The sequence below is a fragment of the Falco cherrug genome, chromosome 9, assembly GCF_023634085.1.
Source record: "Falco cherrug isolate bFalChe1 chromosome 9, bFalChe1.pri, whole genome shotgun sequence".
Taxonomy (NCBI): domain Eukaryota; kingdom Metazoa; phylum Chordata; class Aves; order Falconiformes; family Falconidae; genus Falco; species Falco cherrug.
Genome location: NC_073705.1, coordinates 11,293,012 through 11,316,830, shown reverse-complemented (window position 1 = coordinate 11,316,830; position 23,819 = coordinate 11,293,012). Strand labels below are relative to the sequence as shown.

Here is a 23,819-nt window from a genome sequence, read left to right as displayed (position 1 = left end):
TTTTTCTTATGTCATACGAACAGGAAGAGAACGATTGTTTGAGATGTGCGTCAGTCATAATTGTAACCAGGCAGCCACGTTACCCTCCCCATTGCCATAGAAACCAACAAATCTCTTCAAACATGTTGGTGGTGAGCTGACAGGTATCCTTTCTTTTCTACTTAACCTCCCAAGAGCTATGACTTTGCAAGTCATGTGTAGGACCTCTCAAAGATTTTTTTTTTTTGTTTTATTTTATAGAAGAGGGTACACCTATAAATTTTGCAAGTGAATAGCTATCACTGCTTTTATCTGAAGTAGCAATGATATCTTTTAGTCGGCCTTGTATCTAGTACTAGAAACACTGAAAAAATCCGAGACAAGCTCTTTAGTCAGTGGTAGCATAGTGTGAAGTACTGGGCAAGTTTTCGCCTGAGCGTGCATGAAATGTTTGTAACGTGTCCTAGGGAGGAATGGTTTGAGCCAGCCAGCTTTGGAAAAGCATTTGGCTATTTTACAATCACTTAAAGGTGACTTGGAGAGCTTTCTGCATGGAAAGAGCAGTTTGGGTATTTGGGGCACATTTGGGAGTAATGGGAACATTCCTGGCACCTCTGGGATTTTCAAATGCAGCAATAAGAGCAGAGATATGTGAAGGACACATTATTTGAAGGTAGTTGCTTTCTCTGGCAATATTGGGTATTGGTACTGGAGACAGAGTTTTAACATAACACTCTGAGATGTAATTAGCTATAGGAACAAGAAGGAATTTTTTTAGCATAGGGATTTTATCATTATTTTCTTCAACATGAGCAAAGTAGCAATTGTACTCTTTGGAGAGCTTGATCCAGCCTGGGCAAATGGTTCTTCTCCACTTTGTTTACTTCAGTCTTTTAAATACATCCTACAATAACCTGAAGGGATGCTGAAAGGCTACTTTACAAGCCATAATTTCGATTAGAAGAAAGCTACAGTATTTTCTCAAATTAACATTTAAAGCAATCAGATCGGTTTGATATACTGCTCAACAAGAGCACAAACCATGGATGCCCATATCTGCCCTTTCTGCGTGGCTGTTACTTGTAGCCCATCCCACTAGCAGAGGAGGAGGATGGAAGAGAAAAGGTAGAATGCACGAGGCTTGGTAATAGTGTCCAAGACTTTGTCTCTTGAAAACTTCTGTCCCTCTTCTGCCTGAGGGACAGAAAAGAAGCCAGCCATGACCAGGACCTGCTGGCCTGGAAGGGGTGATGGTTGCTTTCTCACTGTTACCTGCGCCTCGGAGGAATGGCTGAGGACAGAGCAGCAAGAGGGAAAAGTGGATTTCCCAGCAGCAGGCTTCAGGTAGGCGTGTGGTGACTTGCAGGACATGGTGCTGAGTGATGCAGGGCACCGTCATTCAGCAGCTGAGAGCAAGAGATGAAATACTGCTGGTGGGTTAGTTAGCGTGCCTTCCATTTATCCTTCCCTGCTGCTCAGACTGAAGATGTGGAAGTAAACAGAAAAAAGAAGCATTTGTACATAATTCCTACACAACTACGTTTACAAAAAATTGACAGAGATAAAATCTGAAGAGGCATACATTTGTTTTCTGTATCTTTCCTGTCAGTAGATCTGTTACGGCTAAAAATACCCATGCACTGGGGGAGATAACACTAATATCTGCTACAGACATAACCTTTTTGGTTTGTTTTGGTTTTTAGCTAGTGGAAAAGATTTGTACAAGTTTTAACATGTGTTGGGTAAAGCATATGAAGAGGAACTCTCACACAGATACTGGAAAACTGTGAATTTCAAAGTAAATATGTAATAAAAACAGTAAGTCACAAAATGTAATGTGTTTTTCAATTTCTTAGCTTTGTTCCAATAGTTGTCTCCCTCCTTCAATTCTGCCTTTGTCAAGCATTGGACAATAAAAGCTGTGGGCTTTTTCCTTGCTGGAAATGTTAGTTTCAGTTGTAATTGCAAGATGCTGATCTTGTTGCTAATACCCACCATGAATTGGAGTTTTTACTGAGCTGACAGCCATAGCTTTTGCCAGTCGATGTGTGCTAAGGAAAGAATTGGTGCTGTTACGATAACCCAACTCCAGAAAGAGAAAGTGCCAGAAAACTTGGAGGTGCTGCAATCTTGTTTTCCCCTCTTGTTTTCTACTGGTAGAGTGTATTAAAATGTACAGAAGGAGTTTTTATATAAAGCAATGTCTCAAACTACATGGAAAGAATGTCAGAAGGAGATCTCTATGATGTGCACCTGTGCTTTCCCTGCATGTAGCTCTGGCATGATCTTCTTCTCTTAAGCAGAACTTGTCAGAGTCTTCCAGCAGTGTGGTACAAGAGTTGCCAGCACAGTTTCCCCATCCCAGGTGAGCTGCAGCCCTGCCTTCCCATGAGAGAAAGCTCAGCTGCACTTTTATTTGCTTTGCTAAATAAGCCAAACTCCTCACAACACATGACAGAAAAATGTTCGCATCATCACTCCTTTGTGATATAAGATCTGGAGTGTCTTTTTGAATGCTTTGTTGAAGCATTTCATAGCACAACTTTATAGTAAGCTCACATGAACCCTAACTTAGGTAAAACTCTCCTTAACTTAAGCAGAAAAGAGGCATGAATTAAAAACTGGATTAAAATTTAGGATGTGGACCCAAGCCAAGCAAAATGCTTCCTTAGTTGATGTGTATAGAAATTGTTGTGGCAGCTTTATTGGGTGAGAATTTCATCCATGGACCCGTTCCTTCAAGGAGCTATTTAAGTTTAATGCTTTGGCTGAAATACATTGCTGTCTCTTGGTTGGGGTAGGTTAAAACACATGGGCTTCTTCAGCAGAAAGTCTGAACCTTTGTACTGGGGTACTGAAAGTGGACCCAGTGATGGCACGATGGAGAAGGCGTTGGAGATGCTGAGGAGAGTCGGTGACGGAGTCATGCAGAAACACAAGCTCACCTTCCAGGGAGTGCTTCAGAAGTCGGACATCCAGAAAAAGGAGTATCTGCAGCTGGTGTGTAAAGTGGCTGCCCACGTGTTCAGTGGTGGAGTAACAAGCTGAGGCCGAGTGGCTGTGCATTTAACCTGTGCTTAAGTGCAGTCTAAATACTTGGCTAACGTCAGGAGCTCTCACCATGTATAACTTTCTATTTCAACTTCTATTTTTAAAAACAATTTAATTCTCATTTGGATACTTGCAGAACAGTTTCCTTGAACCTGCTTGCCTATCTTCAGTGACCTAAATGGTCTCAGCTTGTAAAAAAACAACAAAGTGAATTTCTGTTTTACTGAAAGTGTTATTTTACTATGCTTCTGAAATGCTGGCAGAAAAGCCGAAGTATTCTTCAATTTCTTCAACCTGAAACTGTGTTTCTCAGGTCTGATGTATGGATTTCGTTGGGGAATTGGGTTATCCAGCCGCAGATGAAAACAAATTATGTGTCTGATACTAAATACCTGAATCAGTTGTACCTGTTATGGAAATGCATAGAAAACAGAAATAGAAATCCTTGGGAGCTAGGAGAAGCAGGATGCCCTTGGTGCCTTTCATCTTATTTATAGGGATGAAGCTGCAGTACTTTTTGATTCTGTAAAAGTTCTGGCTCCCATTCAGCATCTGCCAGGACTTCTGGAGTATGCAGAAGTGAGGAACTGGCAGAAGAAAAAGTGGGAATGGCATTTAAACAAGAGTCAAACTATTAATTAGTGTTCTAAAAAGAAAGTTGGATGGCTTCAAAACACATACTATGGATTTTTAGCATTGACAGTTTGGATTTTTCATCAAGAACTACTTAGAAGAGACAGTTAAAGGTTCTTACCTTTAGAACTTGGGGGTTTCCAGAGGTCTCTGGAGGGGAAAAATATCTTTTTAAGCTTTATGATAATACCCTGCATCTATGCTTCTTTCCCAAACTGCAGTTCAATCCACTAGACCTGCTACTGCTGCTATTCCTGACAGTACTATGTAGCTAGAAAATAAGGACGTATGTAAGAAGTTCCTCATTTTATTCTGGGCAATGTTAGTTTTCCTCACCTTTGCAGGACTGATAGGCTTGAAAGAAGAAATTGTTAGTTTTCTGGAGTTCTGTTTTATATGTTTTTAAACTCCTGAATTTCCATTTCCATGAAAGTGCCGTTAACTTAGTGTAGGGGCATTAACTTGTGCCACGGCTATGACGGATCCCTTCCGTTCCTGGGCTTGCGGAGGCTTGATAAGGCAGCCCCACCACCCAGCAGTGGGATGTGAGAAATGGCTCATTCCACAGCAGTGAGTGTTAGCGCTTCTGGGAGCGTGGTGACTCGCCCCGTACCCTTCCCTTCTCAACACTGAAGCGTTTTATGGGAACGAAACCCATTGCTCTTTATCACTGAAAAAAATATTTGGAGCTGTTGGCTAAAGTAAATAAAAATAGCTTCAATGAATTTCTGGAGGAAAAGAATATAGTATGATGAAACGGTGTTTTTGCTTAAATAGGTTGAACACAGGAATACAAACCGTGGTTTTGGCAAGACGGGGATCTGCCAAGCTCAGTCTCTTCAGTCACCTCTCTGGCTGTGTCTGGTGGTGAAGATGTAGGGAGAGGGTGTAAAAAAACCAGAAGTGAATGAGGGAGTGCACTGCTGTACTCCCCTCCGGTGTGTGCCCCGACTCCCATCAGTCCACAACTCTGAGATGTCCTGTGCCAGAGACTGTACTGTCATCTTGGTGCTTGATCACCCTTGATATTGACATTATAGCCCAGCTAGCAGATGAGAAAGCCATTAAAAGTATTGCCAAATGCTTGCAAAAGGTTTGTGATTGTTACATTCTTAGGCTTTTATTTGGATTAATTTGGATTGCATTAGCTGCTTAGAAAGCAGCTTCTTCGTGTTACATGTAGAACTGAGACTTGTGTAAAAATAGGTATGCTAATTGTCAAGACAGGTTGTATTGAACGTATCCAAAAATGACTTCTTGTTGTTTGAGGTGGTCACCCACACGTGTGTTCAGACTGGCAGTGTGAGACACTCTCCTTTGCCGCTGTGCAAGGGGCAGGGATGTTTCTGCTCCTGAGAATGGGTCATCTCAGGCACTATGCGAGGATGTTCCTGAGCTGGGTAACTTCTTGGGTAGGCCTCATTTTTATTTCTTTCGTTGGCACCAGATCTAAAGGGCATCTTCTGCTCACGTACTGTGTGCAGTGCCTAGGTGTTCTTGCTTGGGTGTCTGTGTGCACGGAGTGGGAGAGGAATGTGAGTGGCCCTTGGGGCTGATGTGGTGGTGGGGGGAGGAAGGTCCTTGTCTGAAGTACCGAGGTGGAGGCGTGCTGAGCCTGCCTGCCTTACGCTGCAGTGTCTGGTAAGCAACTCTTCTTTCTCTTCATTGACAAGAAGCACTGAGAAAATAAGAGGAAAATGTTATTGGCTGTTCTGCTCAGACAAGCAAGCCTTTCCTTTTAATGAGAGTGCATTTTGTTTGATCTGTGTTTTTTGGGGGGGAAATGATGAATTTTAGCCATTATGAAAACAAAAGCCATGGTTATTTGTAAGGATTGTTTTATAAGAAGCATATGTGTGCTTTATTATTCTTTTGCTTGAAGTGTGGGGATTGTTTTCAGTTGGGAGGTTGCATTAGAAAGAATGTGAACTTCTGACTCACTGAGAAATAGAGCATGTATTAGCGAAATTGTGAGGTTTCCTATTATGTTTTCATAACTCAAATTTCTCAGAATAGAAGGGATTTCTTTTGCCCTTAGTTAAAGAATGACTTTTACTGCCATTGAGAAAGACTGGATTTTTTGTCTAGAAAAACTTGTATTGCTTTCAATAAACTTTTACTCTACCCACTATTCCTCATTTCCCTTTCTCCTCTCCAGCATGGCAGTTCCTTTTTCTTGGTTTTATGCCTGTGCAGCTTATTCTCTAAATTTGACTTTTCAGTAACGATGTAGTTGGCAGTGTAGACCGAGGTATGGCTTAACATAGTGATCCCAGGAAGGAGTGGACTCAGCTAATGGCATCTGAGGAATTCCAGGTTTTCTGTAGAAGAATCAAACGAGAAGCATGAAATCAGCATTGAAGGCATAACCAAATACTTTGTGATAAGCTTTTGCAAGAATATTGGAGAAAATACAATTATTAGAGCTAACCCTGCGATGCAGTATTGCATGTTGTCACATTAATATGGTAGATCAAAACCAGATGCTACAGTTCGGGAATTGCTGGCCAGTACCTTGCCATCCTACATGCAAGGTACATAATTGAATTAGACGTTTCTGTTAAATCAGATCTGTCTGAAAGATGGTGAAGTACCACTAGAAGATAAGCTTCTAGATACTGACTTTCCCACTAAAGTGAAGCAAAATATTTCCTGCTGATTGAAATAACTGTCCCATTTGAATTGAAATGAAGCTTTTCCCCCTGGTTTTTATACAGGCAGAGAACTGGAGTGGGGGGGTTGTTTCGGGTTGGCCTGACTTTTACCTCTGGCCTATGAGCCAAAACATAAATTGGTTCTGCAGTTCCAAGTATTGCCTGGACCACCTGATGGCAGAGTTTTAGGTGATGTGAACACCTTTGTTTCAGTAATGATTTCAGCCATAGGGTAAATTCATCTGCTGTGGAGAGACTGCAGGGGGAACCCAGCCATGGCCAGCAGGAGTAATGACTGTTACATCAGGCCATCACAGGGCTCGGAGAGATGTATCAGAACAGTCACAGCTGGTCAATGAATGGAGAAATAAGGAACCATTCATGGGTAAATGAGGATTGTGGCTACAGAAAATGAGCTGATGTTCATAATCAGGTGATTACAAGTGAGGAACTTTCTGGGTTTGGGGATATTTTTCCCCACCTCTTTTCTCCCTCCTGTTTGATGCAGATACTTCCCCTGGCTGCATTAATGCAGAAGGTAGATCTGAATGTGTGAATAAAGAACTGGAGGAACAAGTAATAAATGCTTTTCCTTTGGCAAACCTAGACTCACAGACCTCCCAAAAGGCTAAATCTTTAATGTTAAAATTATAGAGGAGGTGTGTGGTGTATGGAGTTTTTAAGACTGTGGTAGCTGTATGTGGTTACTTCCCTTCTGAGATCTGAAGCGTTCTGTGCGGTGGAGTTCAAAGCTCTGTCGATTAGAAAGCTGTAGCTAAAATTGGAAACTGAGCCAAAGGCTGGAGTGAGCCAGACATACCTTATAAAGGGCCCTCTCCGTCTTGTTGCTTCATTTCCTTGTTGTTTGTATTCAGCTGAACCCACATAGTTACACATTCTAAAAGCATATTTGTCTTTTGTGGGAGACACAGTTAAGGAATTGGTAGCTGGGATGGTGAGTGAGTTTTGGAGCTCTGGAAGTTGTGCCAGAGCAGAGCAATTTATTGCTTCTGAAATGAAATAGTTTTGTGACATCTGATCCTCTTGTAAATTTTGCAATGGAGGATTCGGTGGTAGGATGTAATTAACATTTAAATTGATCAGGCTCTTAATGGCAGCATTCCTCTGCCTGTCTGCAAACACTGCTACCTGAGACATTCCCCTGGGAGCCTGTAGCTCTGGGGTGCTCTTACTCTGAGTGGGAGCCTCATCACTGCAGTCAGTGGAGATTGGGATGAATCACTGAGTAATTACTCCTTAGTCATAGTGTTCTTGGAAGTGAATTGGTATCATTCCTGGAAATATCTGTCTTTTCCTAAGACATAGACTCTGCCATGAGAAAATATTAAAAAACCTTTGACCCCCTTGGTGCAGGTGCATCTGAAACAGGAGTGGACACTAGTGAGTGAAAATGCTCCCCATCCCCAAGACATGCTAGTTTACATTTAAAAGTAACATGCAAGGGTGGAGAAGGATGCATTAGAAGTTCATCCTGGCCATGGTGTTACTGGAATGTGAATGATATCCCTGAAAAAATCAGTCTCCCTTAAGACAACTGTAGACAATTTAACTGATAACGACAAGATATCTAAGACCCACAGACTGCCTTGGTTGATGTGAACTTGCAGATCTGTTCAGCAGATGACGTGGAAACTTGTTGGATAATTGATGCGCAGGGTGCACTGCCTGCACAGGTCCATGCTCACTTCCCTGTCCCTAAGAGCACATTTGCTGGGCGCTAATTTGGGGAGAAGTCCTGCAGGCATTGGGCCCCACGTGCTCCAGCAGCATCCACAGACACTCACTCACACTTGCCAAGTGTGAGGCAGCCCCGCAGCCATGGCTTAGGGGTGGGGTGGACCCAGTCCTCACTGAGACAACGTGTTTTGGGGTGTGGAGGTGTCGGGGTGGGGGGAATGCAGGGCAGACACAGAAGCAGCGAAAGGGTTGCTAAACCCCTTGCTTTGGTACTGGTCTTCCTACTATAGTTCCTAAGTAGTTGGGCGCCTTCTTGGCTACTTGCCAGGTTGTTTGCTTTTTGACCCCATGGGGAAGACTGCATTTTTATTTATCTCTTCTCTCCACTCCCAGTTATAACTTACTTGGTACAGTGCCATCTCTATTAAGCAAAACCCTTTGTGACTTTTATATTCAGACAGTGAACTGAAGGAGAACAGGGAAAAACTGACCTTGGCTTTGCAGAAAACAGTGGCTGTCTCAGCTGTACTCCTGTGTCAGCGTGGATGCAAAGCAAGCAGAGGTTGCATTTCATTGAGGGAGAAGTAGGAAATACAATCCTTGGCACTGTTTGCAAAAATACAGGGAAATTACAGCAATGCCATTAAATGTCATTAAGAACACGTGTTCTCAATAAGAAATAGAGAATGGTTTGGTACAAGGGGTATGGAGCAGCAATACTGACAAACCCACTTCTCAGGATATTGCATCTATCGAGTTCTAACCAGCTAAAAAATACGCATCCCACCTCTGTTTTTTGCAGCTTCTGGTGCACTAATTACCCTTTACTCTTCCACTGAAACCAAGGAAGACACATTAGCCTTGCTGCAAGGTTATGTTTTAACTGGATGCACCTACAATGCAAACAGAAGTTACTCCAAAAAATACAGAAATAAGCAAGAAGCTGCCCAAAGTTCCCAGTCCTGGGGAAGATGCTTGGTAGGGATGCTCTGGGGTGGTGGGTGGTCTCTTGTCAGCTGAATTTCTAACTGTTTTCAAAGAGGTTTTCCCCTTTCAATTGTAGGTTTGTTGGAGTCCTCAGGCTTGGCAGAGGGTTAAGCATCTCTTGAAGGCGAGTCTTCAGCATGGGACAGGGATGTTGTGGCAGGACAAAACACCGTTGCAATAGTGTTTTTCTAATTGTTTAAAAAAAAAAGATTAATTTGTATCATACATGCTTTGATTGTTGACTGTTAATTCTAGAATATATGACATCTTTACACATGGTTATGTAGCATGTTATGTATCTCTCCTCAGACCCTGGGATGAATCAAAGTAAGAACAAATTACTGAAAAAGCCTCCTACAAAGCAAAAGAAGAACGGTACTGCCATGCCACACCAGCTAATACACACATATTCATGTATACATGCTTTTTCTGAAGTCCTCCTACTTTTTTTAAAATAGTACAGCACTTTACCTTTTGCTTCTTTATTGTATCATCTACTTCCTCTTTTTTTTTTTTTAATTACAACCCAGAATTTTACAATACTTATTGCATCGGATATTCTAAAGTTTTTTGTCTTTTTAAATGTCATTTCACATTGCTAGGAGAAATTCCATATGGCATCATTTTCTCAAGCTCAAAAATACTTAAACGAAATTGGAAGGTTTATTTATGTCACATGTGCTCATTAAAAGTAGGCACAGCAAGAAAACCTAGAAGGTGTAAAAATCTGTGAGTTTCTATGGAGAAATTGTATATCTTTTTAATTAAATCAGCTTGTTCTTAGGGATTCAAAACTTGTCACTGGAAAAGATATCTATTCATTTTTTGCATCATCACAGCGATATTATTTCTGTTTGCTATCAGCCTTCTGTCCTACAAAATCAGCACACACTTGGTGTGAACTACAGACACTTTTTGAAAAAAAAATGAGACAAAGTAGGTTTTGGTAAGAGACTATGATTAATTCTTACATAGCATACTGTTTGTTGGTTTTCAGATGTAATTTAAATTACGCAGCGTTGGGTGTATCCATTATTCTGCTGAAATATGAGCTGGCTGAATAACTCTGCTCCCCTACACACCCCCACTTTGTTCATTGCCAGTGCATTTATGTATTTTAGGTTTTAAGTGCAAATGGGCTAGCTGCACTTATGGTGACATTGAAATATCTATAATCTTTATTTTCCTTTCAGAAAAATATGTCAAAGTCTTGTTGAGATTAACAAGAGTTTTCCACATAGGACAGATTTCAGGGATTTATTTGGGCACAGGGCACACAAAACAATACATAATAGGAAAAATTCACGGGTTGTTTACTAGGCGGGTTGGGTTTGGTTTTGTTATATATTCCATTAAACATTTATTAACATCCTGTTAATTTGCAAGTATAAGATGTCTGCCTAAAGAAGACTTAACCATTAGCATTTTGTTCTTGACCTTTTCTGTCCATCAATTTCAGCTGTAATTGACTGGCTGGTGGATGTGATCCTGCATTTCAGTCACATTAACCTCCTTTTTTGGGATTGCTTTTTTTTTTTTTTTTTTTTTTTTTTTTTGGCGTTCTGTATCATTTAATTAGTTGACTGTAATTCTTCCAGGTCTCGGGCCATGGGGTGTTCAATGGCTTTTGACACAAAGAAAAAGTGTTGAGAGATTTTTTTTCATTGGTAAATTCCTCCTCTGGGGTTGGATGTCTTGCTTTCCCCATGCGAGACACACAAGGAGCCTCAGTCAGAAAGTGGGTTTCTCTTGCCAGGGTGTTTCAGCAGAACCAGTGAATAATGCTGCAGAATTTTGCAAGGATGCAATAGCAAAACCACTGTTTTACCTCACCAGCCCACAGGCACTGCTTTTGTTGTGATCACAGCAGGTTTTGAGTGATGTATGCACAAAGGAAAAGGAGAGAATGAACAGAAAGTAGTTTATGGCTTTCCTCAAGGGCACTTTTCTAACTCAAAAATATAAGTCTTGTGGTTTATATGGTTTTTAAATGTAACCACAGTTATTGAAAACTGGAGAACATTTGATTTACCATCTCCTCCAATTTTGGTACCAGATTCGGGGCAGAGGAAATTTGTTTTCAGAATGAAAAATATTGAAAGGAAATATACGAATGTCAAGATTTTTAAAACAGCAACATACTATTTGGAGAAACTGTCAGATGAAGAAATCGAGGTTGGTTGTGTCTTGATGGAGTGGGTGCAGATGTGTCTTTTTGAGATCTCCACCAAAATGCTATAACTTTTTTCGGTGAAGCTTTGCCAGGTATTTTGTAGTCTACAACTGCCTTTTTTTGAGCTGTGGAGGATCAGTGTCAGACTGAGCTCTTTCTTTTTGAGCTTGATCTAGGAACTGAATGGGATCAGTGGCCTGAGACGTGTCTTGGCCTCTCCAGTGTGGTAGACCTGGCCATCCTTGGCTGCTCACAGCTGGGACCAGGGAGCTGAGGCTCTCCTACTTGCCGCACTGGGTTTTTACACTGTTTTACATGGCCTCATCCTTGTTTGTTTTGCTCATTGAACAAGCCTTTCTTACAGCTGGATACCTCTTCAGTATGTAGGAGTTCCTGCAAAACTGATCTTTTTTTTAGAAGTGGAGATTCTGGGTGTTCTTGGTGTGACATATGAAGGCATTTTTCTGGCCCCTGTGACCTATCCTTGCTTTTGCAGGCATTATTCTGTCACTGGTTTAATACGTGTATCTTAGTAATTGCTGCTTCTTGCTCCTACTGCAGTGTCTGGAGGTCACTCTGGAATTTTCCTGTTCTTGTCCTCAGAGTTGAGCCCAGATGCACTTGTGGTTCAGTTATGACTATTTGGTTTTCAGTTGCTTTGTTCTTACTTCTCTTGTATTTCTTCCTCTCTCCCTTTTGTGTTGAGCCATCGTCTGCTCTCCAGATTTGTTCTGGAAACCTTGAGAAACTCCTTGTAAGGTCCTGTCCTTTTTCCTTGGATATCCTGGCATTAGCTTCCTGCCGCTTCTCTGGTTCCTTTTTGAATGTGGATGAGCAGGAACCTATTTGGTATTTCAATGGAAACATAACAGTACTGTTGCTGCTTTATTATCCATGCCAAAGACACTTTTTTTTCACTCTTTAGGGGTGCCAGGAGAACCATGAGAAAAGCCAGTGCCCCAGAGAGGTCTTGCAGGAGGAAGAAAAGATGTTCATTTCTTTCAGGAGCTAAAATGATGTGGACCTTCACATTTACATCTCCTGTCCTAGCTGGAGGGGAGCTAGATACAATAGCTCAAATCCAATGTGAACCACAGCGTCTTTTTGCTCTGGTGGGACTAGCAAAAGCATACTGTTTCCTTGTCTTGTTTATGTTTGGCTCTAGGAGTGACTGCTTGTGGGTTATTTTGCTATGTTTAGCTTCTGGCTATGTTTCATTCTTAGATACTTACAAAATTTTGCAAGGGAAGGGAGGAAACGGCACTGTTCTGACACCAGCGTACTGCAGTTAATATTTCACAGAATCACAGCATGGTCAGGATTGGAAGGAACCTCTGGAGACCACCTAGTCCACCCCCTGCTGAAGCAGGTTCTCCTCGAGCAGGCTGCACAGTCACATCCAGGTGGGGTCTGAATGTCCCCAGAGAAGGAGACCCCACAGCCTCTGGGCAGCCTGTGCCAGTGCTCGGTCACCCTCAATATAAAGAATTTTTTCCTCAGATGGAAATCCCTGTGTTGCAGTTTGTGCCTGTTGCCCCCTGTCCTGTCGCTGGGCACCGCTGAAAAGAGCCTGGTCCCGTCCTCTGGACACTTGCCCTTAAGATGCTTGTAGACATGGATAAGATCCCTCTCAGCCTTCCCTCCTCCAGGCTAAACAGGCCAGCGCTCTCAGCCCTTCCTCGTCAGGGAGATGCTCCAGTCCCCTCATCATCCTCGTAGCCTCCGCTGGACCCCCCCAGTAGCTCCCTGTCTCTCTTGACCTGGGGAGCCCAGAACCGGACCCAGCACTCCAGATGCAGCCCCACCAGGGCTGAGCAGAGGGAGAGATCACCTCCCTCCACCTGCTGGCCCCGCTTCTCCTCATGCACCAGGATCCCACTGGCCTTCTCGGCCACGAGGGCACACTGCTGGCCCACGGGCAACGTGCTGCACCGGCGCTCCCGGGTCCTTCCCCGCAGAGCTGCCCCCCAGCAGACCAGCCCCAGCCTGTGCTGGTGTGTGGGGCTGCCCCTCCCCAGGGGCAGGACCCTGCACTTGCCTTCGCTGAACCGCATTAGGTTCCCTGCGCCGACCCTCCAGCCTGTCCGGGTCTGGCTGAACGCCGACCCTCCAGCCTGTCCGGGTCTGGCTGAACGGCAGCGCAGCCTCGGGGGGACCAGCCGCTCCTCCCAGTTCTGTTTCATCAGCGAACTTGCCGAGGCCGCGTGCTGTCCCTTCACCCAGGTCACTGATGAATGAGCCGAACAGGACAGGACCCAGCACTGACCGCTGGGAACCCCGCGAGCTGCAGGCCTCCAGCCAGGCTCTGCGCCGCCGCTCACAGCCCTCCGAGCTCTGCCCTTCAGCCAGCTCTCAGCCCGCCTCGCTGCCGCTCACCTAACCCACTGCCCGAGCTTACCTGTGAGGGCGTTATGGGAGAGAGTGCCAAAAGCCTCGCCAAGGTCAAGGTAGACAACATCCACCACTCTCCCCTCACCTACCTAGCCAGTCATTCCATCAGAAGTCTGTTAGGTTGGTCAATCGTGGTTTCTCCTTGGTGAATCCATGCTGACTATTCCTGATAACCTTCTCCTCCACATGCTTGGAGATGACCTCCAGGATGAGCTGTTCCATCACCTTTCCAGGGATGGAGGTGAGGCTGACGGGCCCGTAGTTTTCTGGGTTCTCCTTCTTGCCCTTTTTGAAGACTGGAGTGACACTGGCTTTCCTCCAGTCCTCTGGTGCCTCTCTTGTTCTCTGTGACCTTTCAGTGATGATGGAGAGTGGCTTAGCAATGACATCTGCCAGCTCCCTCAGCACTCGGGGGTACATCCCATCAGGGCCCATGGATTTGTGGGTGTCAGATTTGCTTGAATGATCTCCAACATGATCTTCCTTGACCGAGGGAAAGTCTTCCTTTCTCCAGACTTGCTCTCTTGCCCCAGGGTCTGGGAAACCTGAGGGCCAGCCATGGGAATAAAGACTGACGCAAAGGCAGCATTCAGTAACTTCACCTTCTCTGTGTCCTTCATCACCAGAGCTCCCCACTCATTCAGCAGCTGGCCTGCTTTTTCACTAGCCATCCTTTTCCTACCGATGTGCTTGAAGCAGCAAAACACTTCCAGTTTTTTTTCCCCTTGTTCCATCCCTGTTCTGGAGAATTGAGTGGGAATTGCCTCTTTCTTGTGCACAGACTGCATGGAGAGCAAAACCATTTGGTCAGGTCACCAGAAGGTGGGTGGTTGCCCTCCTCGTGGTCACCCTTCTCCTGCCCCAGCAGTTCGGCCCTGGCCTGGCTGCCCAACAGCGGGGCTCGGCAGCGCCGAGGTTATGGGTTATGGGTGCGTTTCCTGCCACGGTTTGGGGAGGGGGAAGGTTGTTTCCTACTTACCCATGCTTGCACGATGGCATGCTGGCAACATGCTGCGTCGTTTAAAATGACTGGAGACAGTTTTTATGCGTCTATGTATTGAAAACAGGGTGAGATCAGATTTCGGTTACAGGGAGGTAAGGTAGGAAAAAGTCATGTAAGAAAAGGGCTTGTTTTGTTTATTGATTGAGGTTTAGAAAGCTTTTTAACAAGTTGAATTATTGGCTGTATCTGGAGTGAAACACTGCTTTCCTAACTGCTCTCATTTCCTGTATCATTCCGTCTTGTTCACTGCATTAATTACAGTTCAGATTTACAGTGTATTTGGTTACACACTGGGTTACATTCTAATTTTTTTCCTCTGTGTGTGTATAAATTTCTTTGGGAGTCAAGCCAAGAGGAGAGTGTGTATATATGCACGCGCACACACATGGGCTGAATTTAACTGTTGGTTGCTAATTTTGTGGGGAGTAGGGATCTGGATTTTCTTCTGTTTTGTTATAAAAAGAGACTTCTCTTTTTCCAAAGGAGAAGCGGTAGCTGAGAACAGCCAGTGTTTGGAGAGTTCAAGATTTCAGAACAACCAGAGATGAGAGAAAATGTTATCTTAGGAATTGTAAGTGTGGCGGGTTTAATTTGGCTGGTGTTTCCCAGAGGTTAGTGGATAATGGGAATACTACCATTCTTTTGGCTCAACCAGTAATCAGCTTGCTACTTAAAATATATCATAAATGTAGTATTTTGGAGTTTAGTTGGATGAGGTAGAACTTTTCACAGTTGAAGTAGCTTTTTGTGACCTGAAATATGAAGTGAGATGGGATACTAAGCAAGAAATCTAGCCTTTGGAAATGAGCTATTTAGGAACTGTAGAACACAGAAGGTGATTGAGGGGATGTTTCCTTTTCAGTTCAACGTTTTTCTTTTGGCTTTATAAAAACATAAGAGGGGGTGCACTAAGTATATGAGGAGTGTTTTTGGAGAACTCATTCAGATTTTTAAAGTCATTCTTCATGTTTAAACTGCTGATGCGGTAGAAGATTTTCATTCAGAATATTCTGAGTCATGGTTTAATAAGTAAATGATTGCAAATTATACAGAATCAGATAACAAAAATGTTACTGCTTTAAAAATGAAATATTCCTAAACATTTGGTTCAGAAATACTGGGATGATGAATAATACTGATAAATGATAATAGATACAAAATAACAACTGACTGTAAGTTCTCAAATAACTAGGTGAAAAGTGAAATATCCCAAATAACCTCCTTTTGAAATGTTTGATCACCCTTCTTTCTTAGCCTTGCCACTAACCGCAGCAGCATGTCATCTTTCCTCTTCCTCAGGTGATCTTGCCTGAATCACGTCAGAGCCCTGCCTGCTTCCATGCCCGCGTGGCTGGCCCGGCACAGGCAGGCTTGGCTCTCCAGCACACAAAGGCTGCCCTGCGCCTGCCAGGGAAAGAGAGGCTGATCTTCCCATAAATTCACTCACCCGTGCCTTCCATCCACAGGTTGCGATGACGTTAACACTTTGGAGCCATTTCATTAAACATTAGTGTGTTGATAATCCTTTCCAACCTGTGCAAGATGCTTACTCTTCTAGGACCATTTTGTTTTAATATTAAAAAGGGGAAGAGGGGGGGGGACGGGACTGGTGAGGATGTATTTGGTGTGTAGCAGCAGCATGATTTAGTTGTAAATGCACCAATACAGCTTTTCAGTATTTGAGCCCATGTGGGTGTTTAGTTAAAGCCATGCATGGATGATGTCTGTTATTTTGTTAGGATTTCAGAGTGAGGGATTTTAGCACTTTAATCCTGACTGACAGTTGGAAGGTTGGTGGTTTCAAACACACTGGCATGGGGTAGCTGATTTCTCTGCAGTGAAACAATGCACCAGTGTGTCTAGGCTGCCTATACAGAGCCAATAAATCTGTTTTGTTTTGTTTTTCTCCCCTCTTTTCTCTCTTTCCCTCTCTCTCTTTTCCCCCTCCTCCAGGCCAGGACCCACTTCTATTGCTGAAAACCCTTCAGCTTCTCTGGACAAAGAAAGAGATGAAGAAGGTAAGGCTGAGCCTCCCCTCCACACTGCAGTTAATAACTGCATGCAGAGCATGTCCAGACGCAGAACGCTTAGGTCAGACCTGCAATTCTTCATGATTGCTTTCAGTTCCAACATGCACGGGAAGAGCCTATGTATTTGCAGCAAGAAGTGGAAAGAAAAGGTAGCTCTGTGATGTGAAGCAGCTCAGGGGCTCGTATAAAAGAGCTGAAGTTTACAGGACTGAGTTACAGAGGGGGGGGGAAATCAAAGTTGCTTTTGTTTTCTTTTAAGCACTTTTTTTGTCCATTAAATGGAGGATCTTTGGGGGAGGGGGAAGAATATTTCTAGTAGCTGAAAAATGAGGGTTGAAGTCAGTAGAAAAGTGCTCTTTGCCAAGTGGAATGATATCAAAGCCTTCATATTAAAAGTATTTTTACTATTTTTTTCTGATTTGGTTTGGTTTTGCCTTTTAGAGTGGTGAATGCAATTTACACTGCCTGTCTAAAATTAGTGCTATATTTTTATACAGCACCCTATGGACTCTACATGGAGATTTCTCATAGGGAATAAAATATACTTCGTCTAAATTTGGGGGCTTGAAAACTAACAAAAACACTAGATGCATCAGCTTAGTGGTGAGTTTCCCATGTTTAACTCTGCATTGTTCAGGCAGGTTCATAGCCCAGATGCTTTTCTAAAAGACCTGAAACCCTGCAGTTTACCACACAGCCACGTAGAATGTGTCCTGTGTGAGATGACTGGCGTGGCTGAGTACCTTGGTGTATGTGCTCCATCCTAGGTGGCTAGAGTGTTTAGTCATTGTCCTTGTCTGCTGCACTTAAGACTTTCCATTGCTGATAGTCTGTGGTTCCCAGCCAGAATAATGAAACAACTGGAAACACCGTGTGAGAGGTGCCTTTCCAAATGGTCAGTCACCGACATAGACTTGAGCTCAGCAACTCTGAAGCCTTGAGCTTTCTATCACGTTTTGTTAGAGTTGGAGGAAAAAAATATTATTTGTTAGGTCTTGAGGGCAGTTAATCCCACAAAACAACAGTACAAAAGAGTAATCATCAAAATCTCTGTACTGTGTACCCTGGGATGTGTGTGAATTGTGAAAAAAAAATAGTCTGAAAAAGACAGAGCCGCCCATGGACGTGTCCTTGGGCAGAGAGCACTGCAGCTTTCCTGCTGAGGGTGGAAAAGATTGAGGATCCCCGTGAGTCACACTTGCAGCTCTGCTTATTCAGTTTGTTTCTGGAATGGTCATCCCACTGAGTGGTGTGGTTTTGCAGAGCGTACAGGCTGCAGCCCCTCAGGCCCACCCTTCGGGCAGCTCCACGTGGCTGCAGGGACAGGCAGAAGCATGTTTGTGAACCTGGAGGGTGTGTTCCTGAACCACAAGGAAAGCCTTTCCAGAGAGATGAGGAGGGCTGTGGTGGGACCAGGTGGTGGCACAGCAGCAGCTGCCTTTAAGGTGGGGAGCACTGCATGAATATCCCCAATGGTTTCTGACACGTGCTTGTCACGCTGTCACTGTGGTGGGCTAATCCATGCTCAGGGCATCGCCACCCTTCAGACATACAGTACACCCACAGCAAGTGTAGACGCTTTTTCAGGGTCAGCTGCTCCTTGCCCTCTGTGTGTAATGCGAGGTGTGTGGTGCTGCGGCTTCCATCCAACGGTCCAGTTCAAATAAATGAGGGAAGCTGACTTAAATACGACTCAATCTGCTCCACTGACATTTAAATGGCAGGGTGCTGCTTTGCCTCTCGCTGTGTGTCAATGTAAGTCAATACTGTATATTAACTAGTGTAAATCAGCTCATTGGTCCCAAATCAGTGACCATGAGCAGAAGGAGGGTATCTGTCCTGGGCGTGACTTCGGTCCTGGAACATCTGTGTAAGACATGGTCATTTCCTACATAGGAAAGACAGCTTTGGAACAACCAAGAAGCATCAGCAGACAGCCCTGAGCTGTTTAACTAGAAATAAGGGACCAAAACTGAATGAAAGAGTACGTAGTTTGAGCATCAGCAAAATTTTCCTATTCCCATGATCTGTCAGGCTGTAGAAATCCCCCAAGGAGCATACCCTGCCATGGGAATCAATTGAAATGGAAATGGCAATTACATGTTGAGAGGAATCCTTCTCTGGCACAGACAGCCAAGTAGCACAGCACTCTTTCCTTTCTGATTTAGGTGTCTCATGCCTTTTTTTTTTTTTCTTGTTTTATCCCCCCCAAACTCTACACCCCATAGTTGAAGTCTCCAGATTGCTAGGAAGTTTTGAAGGCGGCTTTTCCCCTGCTCATCAAAGTCTAACTGTTATGAAGTCAAGACTCAGTCTAGAGAACAACAGTTGGTGCTCCTAGCAGTTGTGTCAGTGTTTGAGAAGCTCTGGTGTGAAAGCAGGTTTAAGGTCTCGCAGGACCTAGTGTCTGCTGGAGCCCATCCTGCCAAAGCCCGGGCTCTGACTCCAGCCCAAGGAGGAGCTGAGCAGAATGGTGAAAGCTCTTGTTCAGTCTAAATTTGCTGAAGTGGGGCTTTGTCGGTAGGGCGGGAGGGGCAGAAAAAAAGAAGAGAGGCCATTTATAAACAGTGCAGTTTAGTTGGCGAGTTGCTTTGTTTTCCTTTGGCTGTTGTGTTGGATATTTGTGGTTGGATAAGAGCTTGCCTTTTCCTTCTGCTGAATCTTGCAGTGGAGTTGGAGTCCGGTGTTTAATGTTGCAAATTCTTACCACGGGGAAAAATACTTACAGGGAGAAATCTGTTATCTAAAGTCACATCTTTGGTAGTCATCAGCTTTTTCATACTGCATTTGATAATCTAGTGAGAAAGAAACAGTTTCTGTTGTAAATGATAGGTTTTGTGGTTTTTCCAGACATGAAAGACACTATGGAAAATAACTGTCTTCCAGTAAATTTGTTGATGAATAAAAAAGAGCAAATTCATTGGCAAATTTTCTGTAGATTTTCTTTTGTTTTCCATGTCGTTCTTCAAACTTTATGTTGTTTCCATTGGAAGCTACAACTGGGGCCATCATATACAGTAAATTACAAGTGTTGGCTGCAGGCAGGAATAAGCATCTTTTGGATTTTGCTTTTTTAGCCAGAAAAGAAAGGGAGCAGCTGCTCTTAGTGATTTCTTGTTTTCTGTCTCTGCTTTTGCCTTGCTGCACGCCAGTACGTGTACCATGCAGTGAAAGGTCCTGTGTGGGTACTGAAGGATGCCACTTCTTCACCCTGCCAACCCTCCAAGCTCCTTGGAAACTACTTCTAATGTAAACATTATAAAGATATTGCTCAGTACTGCTAATTTATCACTTCTACCAGATGGGTAGTAAGTAGCCTATTAACATTCACAAAGTGAGTGTCCAGTTCCTTCACATTTCTAAACACATCACCCTGGGATTCCTAAGATTTATGGCGTGGAGTTTTCCCATGTTCTGAGCCCCTTCGTACGGCCTTTAGGCTTGTGGAGGTGTGCAGTCCTTGATGTGCAGTGGCAGCAGGCGGTCAACAGAAAATACCCTGCTCAGGTAGGTATGGAGGAAAGGAGCGTAGATCTGTAGCGTGGCAATCTGACAGAGTTTGAACTGTGGTATTTCTTGCTTTTTAATCTTGTGTGTAAAATCCAAACTATTTTGATGTTCCCAAATATTCCTGTTTTGGTGAGGAGCATTATGCCATCGTGGCTGAAGTGGCTATAAAGTCACATGTGAAAATGTGTGGTACACAAATGAGGAGGAGGGGTTTATATGCTTTATTACTTGTAGGTCTGTTAGAAGCTCAGTAGGTTTTTGAGCCCGGTTATCTACCTTCGTATTGCCATTTTCCTAATAAGACCCCTTGCTCCAGCTCACTACTTTTCTTCCCCTCCCCCAAATCCCAAGCCCCTTTGTCTGCCCCACAGAACAACTTCTCTGTCTTTATGGGATAATTAGTGTGGACAATTGCTGCTTTTCCCATTGGGTTTGAGGTGCAGTGAGCCATGAAGGAATCTGTAATGACATGAAAAGTCACTGGAGGCGCGGATGGTGGCTGAATAGCAACAGTTACCTCTCTGAATAGATTAAATTAAAAAAAATAAAGCTTTGTGTTCAACTGGGGGAAGGGAGGATTCACTAATCTTTTTGTACATGACAATGTGGTTTTGTATCTCAGCAGCTCAAGGAAGAAATCAGGCGGGGCTTTGCAGGACTGGAGGACCCATTGGCAGGACTCCTGGACATGCTGGAGAGCAGCAGTGATTGGAAGGGGAAAGGGCATTCCCTCGGGTATTACATCACCACTGAGTTGCAGCTTTGGATAAAAGAGCATCCTGCTGTTCAACAGGTTAGAAAAAGAAAGAGCAAGAAAGCCTGGAGAAAGGAGAGGGCAATTGATTTTGATGTCCCTCAGGTGTTCCCAATTTCACTGTATTCTATAGTCCAGCATCTTCTCTGTAGTCTCGTACAACCATGGTGTGACAAGGTGTGAAATTTGAACTGAGTTGTTGTTGTCTGTTGTATGCTGGCCTGAAAATGAAATAATATTAGAAGCTGTGATGTGAGAGCTCCGTTTCCCCTTCCAAGCTGGGATTTCCATCTTTCCAGATCAAACCACTTTCGATCAAGCGTTGATCTTGCAGCAGCCTTTGCCAGGCTGGAGGCTTTCCCACTGGAACTCGCATCCCTGCTGTCAGGATAAAACCAATTGCAGTAATCTACTCTGCATATTCTTCCAGTTCTGCAAATAGAAGCCAGTTACTGTACGATTGCTTAACTCCTGCCATATGGCGGGGAGCTTTTATCATCGGGAATGCAGAAAATGGTAACAGTATGACTTTTCAGCAGCTGAATGATTAGCTTTGTAACGTTGGGTCATCAGATTATACATCCTAATATTTACCATTCCTTATGTCTTCATATATTCTGACCTACTGAGATTTTATCTTTTTTGTATGCTTTTGCCTCTGAACTGCGAGATACTTCTATAGTTGTGCTGTTTCATGTCCCATTTTTCAAAATGGCTCTTTTTAGATATTGAGCTCTGCCATTACAGTATCTGCAAAGTGCAGTGAAGCGCTACTGGCACTGGAGTCCCTGTGTCAAACAATCATGTAGGAACACAAGGATTAATACTTCTATCTGTGTATCTTTTGAGGATGCTTTTGCTTTTCCTCCCCTTCTTGTATGTAGGGGTGAACCTGGGAATGAAAACTGAATACTTTTGCCTGATAGGTGAGACTCCCTTGAGGGGAGTTGCCGAATTCAAAAATTTTCTGCTGGGAACTAGAGGGGAGAATTTCTAAATAGCTCTGTTAGTAAAAGAGGGCATTTTTCCAGTTTCATATTTTACATTTGCACAAGGCCATATGCCTTTTCCAGAATTATCCCGCAAACATTTAGTGTTTTTAAATTGGATGCTGTTAAAAAAATGTGTATCATATTGTTCTGATTTCTGTTTGCAGACTCCATGGGGAAATTGGAGAATCCCTTCCCAAGGAATTGGCTTATTCCACTGTTTAAACAAGCTGCATTTTCAACTGCCATTGAATTGCAGCCATCTTTACTAAATCTGTGTTTGATTTTTTTGTTTTGTTTTGTTTTTTATTAGTCTGGCATCAAGCTGAAGAAGCTGCAGGCCCATGTACTTGGAATACTAGCCCAGTGCCCAGCTAATCTTCTTGACCTTCTAATTAGCATTTACCAGCTCCATACAGCAGACCGGAACTATTTGCTTGGACATGTCAGTCATCTTTATCACAAGGGCAATTACAAAGAGGTGGGTCATGTCTTTCAAATAAATTTACCTACCCAGCTCTCTAGTTCTCTTTAATATCTGTGTCCTGTTTTGGATGCATTTCAATGTGAATTCTGTTTCATCCCAGCAGCTGCATACTGTGAATGGTACAGCTTAGCATGGTCTTCCCATGTACATGAGTAGGCTGTGTTCAACCTCATTTTTTCTAATGGCTGAGTACAGAATGCCAGCGAATCCTTCCTCCACCCCTTTTTTGACCTTTGAAAGTAATAGGTTAATAGGGTTTAATTTGGAGAATTTAAGGGGACGGTTGTGTTCTTTTTTGTTTTCCTTGTCCTTGGCAAGAAAAGAAGGGATTTTAGTAGTTGGTCATAGACCTGCTGTGCTATCTCCCATCTGCCTGCAGCGAGGAGGGGTTGGAAAATCTCTCTGTTCCCATGTGATTACCCTAACCAAAGGGTTCTCAGTTTGAGGAGTTTCAAAGCCTCTTTACCATTGAGGCTTATGTTCAAAATGTGTTACTACTCGTGTATTTGAGTCTGGGTGGCTGACACTGGCAGGAGTTCACCAAACCCAGAATTTGATAATCTTTTACTCTGTGGTTTAGAGTACTTGCAGCATGTCTGGCATCACCATGATGTCTTGGTAGCCTTGCAAGTGTTCTCATGAGCAAACTACAATACTGTTAATGCTTTTTATTTTGTTTTTCCTTCTTTAAAAGGCAAAAGACATAGGTTTGTTTTTCTCAGAGGAAGATGGTTCACTTTGATGGTGTAGAACAGCTTGATCTTGTTTAGCAAATGAAAAAAATCAAATAGCATTTTTAAAATCCCATTCTTCAGTAAGGCCAAATTCCCAAGTGACATCATGGAACTCCATTCTTGTTCATTTTGAATACTGAAACAAAGATATTTTATATTTGATTAGAAGTTCACAGGTAGCTGCTTGAAAGTTACTCTTTTGCTCAATAAGGTTTTGAACATGTTTGAAAATCCTAACAGGAATGTAGTATTTGAATATATTCAAGTGTGATTTGTTGTTTTAAGTTCATGGCTCCGAAGTTATTTTTTGTTTTCATTAGAAATGCAGTTCTTTCTAGATCTGGTGTTGGAAAGCTCTAATTATTTTTTTTTCTGGAATTGTTTTTCTGTTCTTTCTTCCACAGAAAAGCTCTTTTACTAGTCATTCCCCATGTGAAGAACAGGAAACCTCAACTGTTGCTCACCCTCAGCCATAACTTTCTTCTAGTTTTGTTTTGTTGCCAGAAGGATGAATAGAATTATCTTCAAGAATAACAGGAAGTCTTTTACTGCCCTTGGGGACTGATCATACCTAAGATCACAGCAACTAACACCAAAAACCTGGAACTAGGGCTCTGAGCACTTGTGGTGGGCTGTGGTGTGTCTGTCCTGCTCCTTGCCATCTTTCAGATGGCTCAGTACCGCAGATTCACGTGTGAGATTTTGGGCTCTTCTGCCTCTCACCTGAAAGGGCTGAAACCCTTATA

General features: G+C 43.3%; 1 protein-coding gene across 12 annotated transcripts in view; it reads left to right on the top strand.

Annotated features, from left to right (window-relative positions):
- Window positions 1-23,819, top strand: part of EXD3 (exonuclease 3'-5' domain containing 3) — a 290,795-nt gene that overhangs the window by 77,431 nt on the left and 189,545 nt on the right. For 8 of the 12 annotated variants that reach the window (XM_055720413.1, XM_055720415.1, XM_055720408.1 and 5 more), the window contains 3 exons: window positions 16,523-16,587; window positions 20,732-20,902; window positions 22,166-22,333. In XM_055720413.1, the coding sequence (XP_055576388.1) occupies window positions 16,523-16,587; window positions 20,732-20,902; window positions 22,166-22,333 (404 nt within the window). The remainder of the gene's footprint in view (window positions 1-16,522; window positions 16,588-20,731; window positions 20,903-22,165; window positions 22,334-23,819) is intronic. The other 4 variants (XM_055720414.1, XM_055720409.1, XM_055720411.1 and 1 more) reach the window with 2 other exon arrangements.